The sequence below is a fragment of the Rattus norvegicus genome, chromosome 4 (assembly GCF_021556685.1).
Source record: "Rattus norvegicus strain SHRSP/BbbUtx chromosome 4, alternate assembly SHRSP_T2T, whole genome shotgun sequence".
Classification (NCBI taxonomy): Eukaryota; Metazoa; Chordata; class Mammalia; order Rodentia; family Muridae; genus Rattus; species Rattus norvegicus.
The window spans coordinates 85,312,138-85,323,205 of NC_141537.1; the positions used below are offsets into that span (position 1 = coordinate 85,312,138).

The 11,068-nt window shown below is 47.8% G+C and overlaps 1 protein-coding gene across 1 annotated transcript; it reads right to left on the minus strand.

The window, feature by feature from the left end:
- On the minus strand, positions 1-4,297 carry Inmt (indolethylamine N-methyltransferase). Its single transcript, NM_001109022.1, has 3 exons — positions 4,086-4,297; positions 2,667-2,874; positions 1-642 (listed from the first exon to the last, which is right to left on the minus strand). Exons 1-3 carry the CDS (start codon positions 4,240-4,242, stop codon positions 213-215), a joined length of 795 nt encoding a protein of 264 aa, NP_001102492.1. The 5' UTR covers positions 4,243-4,297; the 3' UTR covers positions 1-212.
- Positions 4,298-11,068: the final 6,771 nt, after the last annotated feature.

An 11,068-nucleotide genomic window follows, 5' to 3' on the forward strand; every position in this document is an offset into this window, starting at 1 on the left:
CCAGAGAAACCACTTTATTTTAATGAGCTTTGATCAGGGTACAAAAGGAGTAAGGGGGATGGATTTTGGTGCTGAACCTTGAGTTTTCCCTTGTGAACTGGTGACCAGGTTATAGAGAGAAGCAACATGGTCAGTGTTAGGAGGCTATGGAGCAAGGCTTTACAAATGATTGCTATAACTTCCTCAGGGAAGGCAATTCTCTGCCGGTGGCCTCAGGCACTGGGACCCTTTCGGGCAACCACGAAGTATAAACCATCGTTGACACAGTAGGCCTCTGAGTAGCTGAGGGAGACACAGTTGCACCTTAGCACCTGGAAACCAGCATCTTGAATAGCCTTTTCTACCGTCTCCTTCTCCAGGTAGACCCCAGAGAACTTCTTGGGGCCCACCATATAGTGCTGGAAGCGCAGAGTAACCAAGGTAACCAGATGCCCTCCTGGCTTCAGCAGGCCAGCCAGTCTGCGCAAGGCTGCCCGGTAGGTATCTACATCAGGACAGGCACACTCCATGGCCAGAAAGGTCAGCACGCAGTCGGCCAGAGGCACTTGAGCTGACCCCAGTGGGGGTGTCTTGGTCACATCACACCTCAGTACACGAGTGACTGTCCTTCGGAGCTTGGCCTCCTTCTCCTGCCATCTGCTTCTGTGAGAGGGTCAGAGAGATGCTGTGATGACTACAACGGATAGCATGACCGTAACAAGCACACATAATAAATGATAAAGTTTGTAACTATGAAAAACGGCTTTTGTGGTGCTTATGATTTTCTCCTCTCTAATCTAATTGGCAACTTGCCATGCAGCTGGAAACTGAGGCACAGAGCTGCTCACAGCCCCCAGTGATGGTGGATTGGGCATTTGATTGTGTCCTCCTCCTTTACACCTCTCCTGCCATCTTAAAAACCATTTAATCTTTTTGGTGTATCTCATTATTATTTTTGTCTGTATGTATATGTGTGTGTGTTTGTATGTGTGTGTATGTGTGTGTGTGTAAATGTGTGCACATGTGTGTGGAGGCCAGAGTACAACCTCCGGTGTCATTCCTCTGGAGCTGTCTTCTTTTTCTTCTTTATTGACACAGTGGCTGAGGAGACAGACCCACAGGGTTGCTACAGACTCCAGCATCCCCCAAGCTCCTCCGTGGGATTTCTCTAGTTATTGTTACTGCTAGGGTAGCCCTGCCACCTGCTGCTCTAGCTGGGTTTGACACTCTCCTCAGCTTGGTGTACTGAATAGTTCTTTTAAAGATGCAGGTCCTGAACTAGTGAGGTGACTCAGTGGATAAAGGAGCTTGCTGCCCAGCAAGCCTCATAACTGAGTTCAATCCCTAGGACCCACATGTTGAAAAGAGAGAGCCAGTTCCCACGGTTAACCTCTGACCTCCACACATCCACTGTGGAATGCGTGCCACCACACACACACACACACACACACATACACACACACACTGCACTCATGAATGCACACATTCACATGTGTACATCAGACATACAAGTATGCCTTGTACACACATACGTGCACACACATATACACATATATACATATGCATTTAACATACAGATATATACTCTCATAGACAAAGACATACACACATTCACATACACATATTTATGCTGCATCCACACATAATGCAAACACAAATACACATGTCACACACACGTGCACACATGTCACTCTTATCACACAGCCTTGTGTGTGGTCTTGGTGGCCCTCCTGATGCCTGGCCATGTCTTCTTCATATGTGGATCTGCAGCCCTTGCTGTGTAGCTCATGTCACTTGCATGGCCTTCCTGAGACACATCCCTGTTTCCTCACTTCAACTACAGGAGCTTGATCTCCCAGGAGAGATCACCTCTAGCCTCTCCTCCTGCCTCATATTACCTCTCTCCATCTTCCATGGTGGTAGCTATCTTCCTGTGTAACAGGAGCTCCATGGGGCTCCCTCCTGGCTGTGTGTGCGCTTGACTCATGACACCCAGATGGGACTATCTCCAAGGCTCCTATAATTGTGTCCCTCTAACTATGACCACTGTAGACTGTTCTGGACTGTAACAGTTATGCACTCTGTTTCAATATTACAGGACAGAAATATTAACCTGTTTTTACTCTGCTCTGAGGATGGCTAGAGGACCCTCTCTAAGCCTGGGCCTCAGTTTCCCCATCTGTAGGATAAGGTCAAAATCGCTGATCCTTGCAGCTGCAATTGGAGCATATATCCTCTGTGAACAAAAGTGACCTGCAGAAGGTCACTGCCATTAGTCTCAGTGCTTTGTCACCACGTTGAGGGGACAAGTGTGAAGTACACCCCATAGTCTGTCTTTTCATAACAAGTGTGTTCCCCAATGTCAGAGGAGACACTGAACCAGTTTCCAGAGTAAAGTGGGTGTGGTGTGAGCTGGGTAGTCGGCAGGACTTCCTGGAGGAGGTGGCATAGAAGCTTGAGTCACAGCTGGGTTGAGCAGAGAAAGGGAGAGTAGGGCCAGATGGTTTTGGGAGACATTAGGGCTAGAGTTAGGACTAACCCAGAGGGAATGTTATAGGTTCACGAGGATAAGGTGGGCCAGGAGGAAAGGGAGGTGCGTGGTGGGTTCCTGTGCTGTCCTGAGTACCAGAGGGGCCTTGTCTGAGAAGGACTAGATGGGTGGACAACATGGGACCACTTGCAAATACCTGTCTCCCTCCAGCTCACACACATGTTGTACAATGGAGGACCAGTCATAGGCTCCTGGCTCCTTCTTCAGCCATTTCTGCAGCTCCTGCAGGTTCTGTGGGGTGTAGTCAGTGGCGATGATCTCCCGGAAGACCTCGCATGCTGAAAGCAGCTGGTAGATGGTGGGGCCAGAGCCAATGTCAATCAAGACATCTCCCCCTACACCTCCTGTGGAGATAGACAGCATGGCAGGTCTGGGCACCCTGACTTCACATCCTGCAGAGTGACTCCAAACCACATTAGGATGCGCCTGCTCAGAAGGGCAGCAGCTGCTTGCCTCTGGGCTGTGTGTTGACAGGACTGGGGAGCAATGCTCGGGGTGGGGTAGAGCTGATTTTCTTAACTGCCTCCCCATTACTCCCAGGATACCAGTGGAGGCCTGGGAGGTATGTCTGGCCTTCTTGTTAAATTTAGGATTTCTCTCTCTCTAATCATGGGTTTATCTGGAAGAACATTGGATTTAGAAAACTGGGGGAATTGATGGAGTGGCAGGGTCTGGGATAAAGGCTGAGAAGGATGCCAGCCAGTTCTTAAGCCCTCTGGTTTGCTAGGAAAGGCAGCCACACATAAGAAAGCGAGGCACCCTAGTGTATGCCCTCTCAGCCTGCTCTCTTCTCAGTCTCCTTTTATACCTACTATGCTCCTGCCAAGGACCAATGCCTATACTGTGTCCCAGCTTTCTCCAGGAGCACCAGACTTCCCTTCCTCTACATTCTGAGGTTGCTCACCTGTTCCTTGGCACTGAATGTCTGGTTAAGAAGGCTTTCACGGGCTGGGGCGGGTGGTTTTGCAGAGAGCAATCTCCAGGGTCACACAGAACACACTCCCCATTAGTGCTGGGCCACTCTAAGTATTATGCTTTCTTCTTGCTTCTTGGAACTATTAGTTCCCCAACTTTGACTGGCCACCTCTTTCCCTCCCCACCATGCCCAGCCTTAGTTTCCCCTTAGACGTGGGAGGGGGGCAAATTATGGAAACTTGTATACAGGTATGTGGGGAAGAATTTTCATTAGATTTTTTTTCAGAGAGATTCAAGGTCCCAGAAAGGCTACAGAGCTTTCTGGAAGGCCTCTGGCAGAAAGGGAGGGAGGAGGAGCAGCCTTAGTGCCCAGTTTCATGTCACTTCTCTCAGCACGGGCCTAGTAGCCCCACAAGTCTGGGTGTACCCCTCAAAGTTTACAAGTGAAGCGGCTAAGGATGATCATGGCTGCAAGCCAACTTCTTTGCTCCAGAGGCATGGCTCCTCTGGACCAGCACACACTGCCGTCTGGGCCCTGTGGGCTTCCAGGCTAGTCACTTCTGTAGCGTCTGTATGTACAGGATGAGCTCTTTCTGTTGGCACAGCTCCAGCCCCTCCCTAGGGGACCTCAGCCACTCACCTGTAGAGAAGGTCTGGTAGAGGTTCTGCAGGCTGAATTTTACAATTTCCTGTTCTGCCACCGTGCCAGAGTCGAAGCTGTAGAAGGTGGTCAGGTAGTCTTTGGGAGTGAACTCTTTTTCATAGTCCTCACCTCCCATGTATACCTTGCCTGCCATTCTAGTCAGCCTCCACAGCTGCCTGTATTCCTTTGTCCCTGCAGAATGCTCACTCCTTCCCACCTTACCTTTTATAATCTCTGTGGTAAACTTCCCTTCTCAGGGAGGAGCTAGGGTCCCTGGAGATGGTGTCATAGTGCTGGTGTCAGATTTCTGGCTAGATTTGATTTTTGTGATGAAGCAAGAGGATGCTAGAGGGCCCCCAGTCCTGTCCTGGGTCATTGGGTCCTGAAGCTCTCATCTCTAGTTCTCTAGGGTCACGGTGTGCCAACGACTGGAATCGGGAGAGGGAGAGTATTACAGAGGGATAGAGATGCACAGACAGACAAAGAGGCAGAGACCAAAGAGATGAGGATCTGCTCGGGGATGCTTCACTCCTGGGGTTGAGAGTTGAGGGTGGGGACACAGGGCCAGGCCCCTGGCCAACACATTCAGGGCCCCTGGGCTTCATCTTGGATACAGCAAACAAAACAAGAAGCAGTGCTGAAGTGCTCCTCAGGCTGGGGAAGTAGGAGGATCAGAGATTCTTAAAATCTCTTTGCTATTCTACACTCAGTGAACTTGCCCTTGTAAACAGCTCATCTTTAACTGAGTTAATGATTCTCCAGTGGTTTAAGTCTTGTTTTCTCGTTTGGCTTAATGTTTTCTTTTATGAACTCAGGAGTAAACTTTGACAGCACCTCCCCAAGTCACTAGGCCTGTGCCTTGGCCAAGTCCTGCATTTGGACAAACAATTGAAAACATGTATTGGCACTACATAGAATGCCACACCTCCTCAGACACATGTGTGCACATGTGCGTGTTGTCCTCTACTCGTCCCCAGAATCATCAGCTTACATAGATCTGGTGTGGTCTGGTTTGGTTTCTTTGAAAGATGATGCCCCAGTTTGCTTTGTATTGCAATGGTAAACACCAGGACCAAAAGCAACTTGAGAAGGAAAGGATTTGTTTGTCTTGCACCTCCTGATCACATCTGTCACTGAGGAAGAGCAGGGCAGGAACCTAAGCAGGAGCAGAGGCAGGGACAGGGAAAGAACACTGCTCACTGGCTTACCCTCCATGGCTGGCTTAGCCTGCCTTCTTATATAATCCAGAACCACTGGCTAAAGGGTGGCACCACCCTCAGAACACTGGGCTCGCCCACATCAATCATTAATCAAGAAAACACTCCACAGGCCAGTCTGATGGAGGTCATTCCTCACTTGAGGGTCCCTCTCCCCAGGTGACTCTAGTTTGTGTTAGCTTGGAAGAAACTAACCAGCACAGTCGCTACCACAAAAGGAAAATGGACAGGGTGGACAGAGGCTGTGTAGACTCTTATTCTACTGTAGGAGAGTGTACAATGATCACACACGTGCGTGCACACACATATGCACCCACACGGGAGGGCACATGTGTACAAGCTTGCCTCATCTCTTTCCAAACGTCATTCAAGGTGAGAGCTTCTGGGTAGCAAACTTCAGAATGTGTTCCCAGGGGGGCAAGCATTGGGAGGATGGGTGTCACACTGTGGGGAAAGTTCACGACATTGACTGCCTACAATGTGACAGGGGTCTCCTGTCATTTTCACAACAACCTGCAAGGTGTCTACCCCCTCAACAACAACAAGGAAGTGGGCAATGTGATGTCCCAGGTCGCCCTGTCAGCAGCAGAGGCCTCAGATTCATGTTCAAGGCCCTATGTCCAAAGTGGGAGCACAGACTCACTCCAAGTACCCATCCTGTGGGAACACAGACCTTATTCTGTTCACCATCCCTTTAGTTCTCCGACCTTCAGTTGGGTGGTTCACAGACTTGCTCACATGCTGCCTTACAAGCTCAGGGGATCAATCACTTGGGGACCCAGAGATGTAGATCCTGTCCCTGGATCTCCGTCCTGCCCCCAGACACTGTTTCAAGCTGGAAGAATGAACCTTGTCATCCAGAACGGAAGATGGTCATTTTCTCTCGGGCTTTCTGGAGCTTGGGAAAACATCTCCACAGGATATAAACAAATCGTCATTCTCGTCCTTTCATTGTGGAAGGCACGACTTTCCACATTTCCTGGAACTCACAGAGCCTGAACTCTGCTGTTTTTGCTTCGTCACAATGGTGCTGCACAGTCTTCCATGCAGTTATAAAAAAATACAATTAGTCCCCTACTCAACTTATTTAAAATGCATCGAGGCTGAGATCTGAGGAAACTAGATCCTACTGGGTTAACATGAATGGAGACCCTGAAGGTGTGACATTTATGTAGTTTCCCCCATCTGCCCCTGACACTTGGGAGGAAGCTTCTGTGCAGAGATCCATTCCTCCCTGTGCCTGCAAGGATCTGGGCAGCTACCTGAATATGTTAGTAGCGCCCCCTGGTGCCCAACAATTGAAATTCTTCCAATTGGGTTTTTTGGTATGTGAGTTTCAGTTTTCAAGTCAAGGCTTGAAAACTTTTAGTATGGATAATTTAGGCAAAATATTTCCATGCTGCTTTATTTTTCATCTTTGAAATTTTTTAAGGATAAGTATCTGCATAATTTCCCTCTAAGAAAACATGAAAAAGGTAAGTTTTTCCTTTCTCTTTGGGATGACTTGCTTCTGTCCAGGATTTAGGAAACTGTTCAGGGTGATGGTGTGTGAGAAGATATTGAACCTTGATTTTGGGGTTTGTAATGGAGTGGGGCTTGTTCTTTGGGTTTCCTCTTTCTGACAGGATTTCCTCTCTACAGACACAGGCTCCTCACATGGTGTGACACTCTTTTCTAGGTCACCGAATTTTCACTTGGCCTCATTATCTGCACAGGTAGTGTGGAGTTTGCTCATTTCCTTAAAATTATGGCAGGAGTCTCCCCGAGTGTTATTTTTTTAGCTTTTAAAATGTCGCAATATAGCAACAAGTCTAAGATGACGTCCATGTTCTTAGAAGGGACAGACGCTGTCCCAGTAGGAACAGAAGCCTTGGGACTGGTTCTCAGTGGGCATCGGTTTTGCCTACAAGGCCCGACTGTCGATATCTAGAAACGTTGGTGCTTATCCCAGATGCGCATCCTGTAATGCTGTTAAGTTCAGTGCCAGTGGTTCTGATGTGGAAAAAACACTTTGCTTAAAATGTTTTCGTAAGAGGTCAACTCAGAAGATTTCCCTACCTCTGCGAAGGGTCCCTCTGAATGGGCTGGAGTCAATAGATTCTAGTAGAGACCAAGTCTCAGTAGAGACCAAGACGGCAAAGGTGGTGTGAGAAGGCAGGTGGAAGTCAAAGAGCGAGGCCTCTGAAGAGTCGAGGGGCTAGTTGAAATGTGGACACACACAGAAGACCAGGGAAGTATGTACGAGGACCCCAATGTGTCCCATGCATCCCATGGCACTGGCTCTGGATAGTATAGCCATGTTTACATTCTGTAAATACAAGTGGGATGACGTAACGAACTCAGCTAACTCAGATAGCACTCAGCACTGGCTGGGGAGGTGGGGAATCAGGCCTACAGCTGTTTGCTGCTGGCTGTCCAACATCTCACCATATAGCCATGTGAGTCCAGGGCAATAATGGGGTCCTTTGATACTAGCCCTCATTTTTGTGATGTTCCTTTTATGTGTCAACTTGCCCGGGCCATAGAGTTTGGATGAGATTAAATTTTTAGTGGCAGGGTTTAAGTAAAGCAGGTAACTTTTCTAACATGGTAGGCCTTATCCAGCCCTATGAAGGCATGTATAGGGTAACAGACTGACTTCCTCAAGCAGGAAGAAGTCTGCAGCAGATGGTCTCTTGCCTGGATCTCCAGCCTGCCAGCTCCACACTGAACGTTTGGACTTGCTAGTCTCTGCAATCATGTGAATTAAGAGCTTGAAACAAATCTATTCCTATGTGCAGATCTTGGATCATCTGGAGAACCCCAATTAATACAGGTACCTCAAGACCTCAGTCCATGCCCCTGGTTAGTACTGCCTCTGTCTTAGAGTTCCTAGTGCTGTGATGAAATACCATGAACAAAAGCAACTTGGAGAAGAAAGGGTTTATTTTGTTTAAAATTCCATGCCACTATTCATCACTGAAGGAAGTCAGAGCGGGATCTCAGAGGGCAGGAACCTGGAGGCAGGACCTGATGCGAAGGCCGTGGAGGGTGCTGCTTACTGGCTTGCTCTTCCTAGCTGGTCAGTTTGCTTTCTTATAGAACCCAGGACCGTCAGCAGGGGTGGCCTCACTGCAATTGGCTGGGCCCTCCCCCATTGATCACAATTAAGAAAATGCCTTACAGGCTGCCTACAGCCCCATCTTCCAGAGGCATTATTTTCTACCGAGGCTCTCTCCTCTCAGACGACTTTAGCTTGTGTCAAATTGACATAGCACAATCTCTTTATTAACCCCCCACCTTGCATTATGAAACATGAGCATAGCAGTTTCCTGTCTCCTTGGAAGTCCTGGTCTGGCTCCTTAGAAGCTGCCTTGTAAGTGACTTCTGGGTGACCCTGCCTTAGTGGAGGCCCCAGGCTGTTGGGTTTTACAGAGTCAGAATGGTTTGTTTATATAAACTTGAGCAAAAACATTCCTGTCCTTCAAGGGCAACAGGCCTGAACCTTCGCATGGCTGCTGCATTTCTGCTCCATTTGCGGCCAAGTTTCCTGGCCTAAAGGAAGGCCAACTTTTTCTGACTGTGGGAGGTCATCCACGCTCTCATTTTACAGGGAAGGATACTGAAGTCCATGGTTGACTTAGCCAAAGTCTGTGGCAAACTACTGGCCAGGAAGTCAGGCTGTGGTCGGCATTGATGGTAGGCCTCCACAGTCCTCATTCCTGGAGATGGTGTGGCTAGCTCTGGCCATCCAGTAGCCTGCATAGAATTGCTGGCTCAGCCACCCAGCTCTGTCACCAGGTCTCAACTCTAACCTTAGCCTATTGCCCAGTCTACAGAGAGCCATTTGACCCTAGTGACCAGCAGGGTCCAGATGGGGACATGTCTAGGTACTCAAGCCCGTTATGCCTGTGACCCAAGGATGTGGCTTTAGGTTTCATAGCACATGCAGATGAGGACATTCTTTTTCTATATTAATTAGGCTTGTTTTATTACTTACTTTTCTACTGCTGTGATAAAATTCCATGACCACGACAACGTATAAAAGTGAGTGTTTAATTTGGCTTATGGTTTCACGGGGTTAGAGTCTATGATGACAGTGCTAAGGCATAATGGCAAGAATACCTAAGAGCTCACCTCACAAACTACAAGCAGAAAGCAGAAAGCAGAAAGCATACTAGGAATGGTATAAGTCTTTAGAAACCTAAAAGCCACACACATCCAGTGCCATACCTTCTCCAAAAAGGCAGTACCTCCTAATCCTTCCCCAAAAGCTCCATCAACTGCAGAAACAAGGGCTCAAACATATGATCCTGGGATGTCCTCATCAAATCCCTCCCCTTGGAACTCAGGGAACTACACTGAAGAAGATGCAAAAGATTGTAAGAGCCAGAGTCTTTTTTTTTCTCATCTTTATTAACTTGGGTATTTCTTATTTGTCAGCGCTCTGTCTTTTTAAGGACTAATAATTCTCTACTGAATGGAAATATTATGACTATTTTGTTTGTTCACTCATGCATTGACAGATTCTCGGATATTTCTATCCTTGGAATATTGTGAGTACTGCTGCCATGAAGCCAGTCATATTTAAAAACACGTTAAACTCATTTAATTCTCCCAGTAGCATTATTTCACATTCTTATTATCCAGATCAGTGTGTTTAAAGTCACACAGTTATCAAGGCCTAAACTGGGCTTCGGAACTAGAGCAGTTCGGCTCCCAGGTCTGAGACCATAATGGGTCCCACTGTCCTTTCAAAGCACCTGGAAACTGTCCAGGTGGACCTAAGGAGGACCAGGAATGTGTTAATCCTGAGATTCATCAGAAAAAAAGCAATTCTACCATCTGGGCCAAATTTGAAGCAAGCTTTATTAAATACTAAATACTGACCAAGAGATGAACTTTGGTCAGGACCAGTCCCTGGTATTTCCCAGCTGAGTGGTCCCGAGATGTGTATGTTGCAGGGGTTTATAATCACAAACCTATAGGCCACTATACTTTCCCATAGGGCTTTTGTTATACTCCAAGAACTATAACTCCCAGCATTCTGGAGGGATACTTGATCCTTGGGCAGGCGGGAATACAGATTAAGTCTATGCATTACAAGGCTCCATGGTGCCCATGACTAAATGGTTCACTTGAAGTTGGCCCTTAAAGAAAAGAAGGCTGGCCGTTCCTGCAGTGGCACATCACAGATGGCCGTGTCTAGTAACACTGAGGTCCACTCTGCTTTCCAGTCAAGGCCCCCGTGGGCCTGAAGTACAGAAAATGAGAAAATGCAGGTTAGAGAGCCCTAGTGGGTTGCCATCCCCTCTGCCTACTTCATCGTAGCATGAAGGTAGTACGGGATTCAAAGGAAAACTCACTTCCAATCTCCCAGACTTACCAGAGTGGGACTGTGGGGAGGAAATGTGACTGACTTGTACCCTGTCACTGGTTCCTTTGCCTGAGTAGGTCTATGGTCCTGAGAAGAGGGACACAATGCAGATACACACATCTCAGACACTTCACATCAGCCCTCCTCCCTCCATGGTGGTAAGACTCAGGTGAGGAGATTTTAGGTATTTTAAACTTATTTGTACAGAAAAGGAAAGTTCTGCTCACATCAGGTGGCGTCAGCAGAGAGACAGTGAAGGTATTTTCATAGGACATTGTGCTTCAAGCCCTCCCCTGAAGTGACATTAAGACTTAATGCATAGATTCATCTGGGGATCAGTCTGCAGGATGTGGGTGTGCTGGGAGTGTAACAAGTTTGTCAGAACGAGAAACATCGGACTATGGATT

Excerpts from the sequence above, each read along its gene's own strand:
- Inmt (NM_001109022.1), bottom strand. The coding sequence starts at position 4,242 with ATGGCAGGCAAGGTATACATGGGAGGTGAGGACTATGAAAAAGAGTTC. Across the intron at positions 2,875-4,085 it reads CTACCAGACCTTCTCTACAG|GAGGTGTAGGGGGAGATGTC; the intron begins GTGAGTGGCTGA and ends CTATCTCCACAG. Across the intron at positions 643-2,666 it reads TGTGAGCTGGAGGGAGACAG|AAGCAGATGGCAGGAGAAGG; the intron begins GTATTTGCAAGT and ends ACCCTCTCACAG.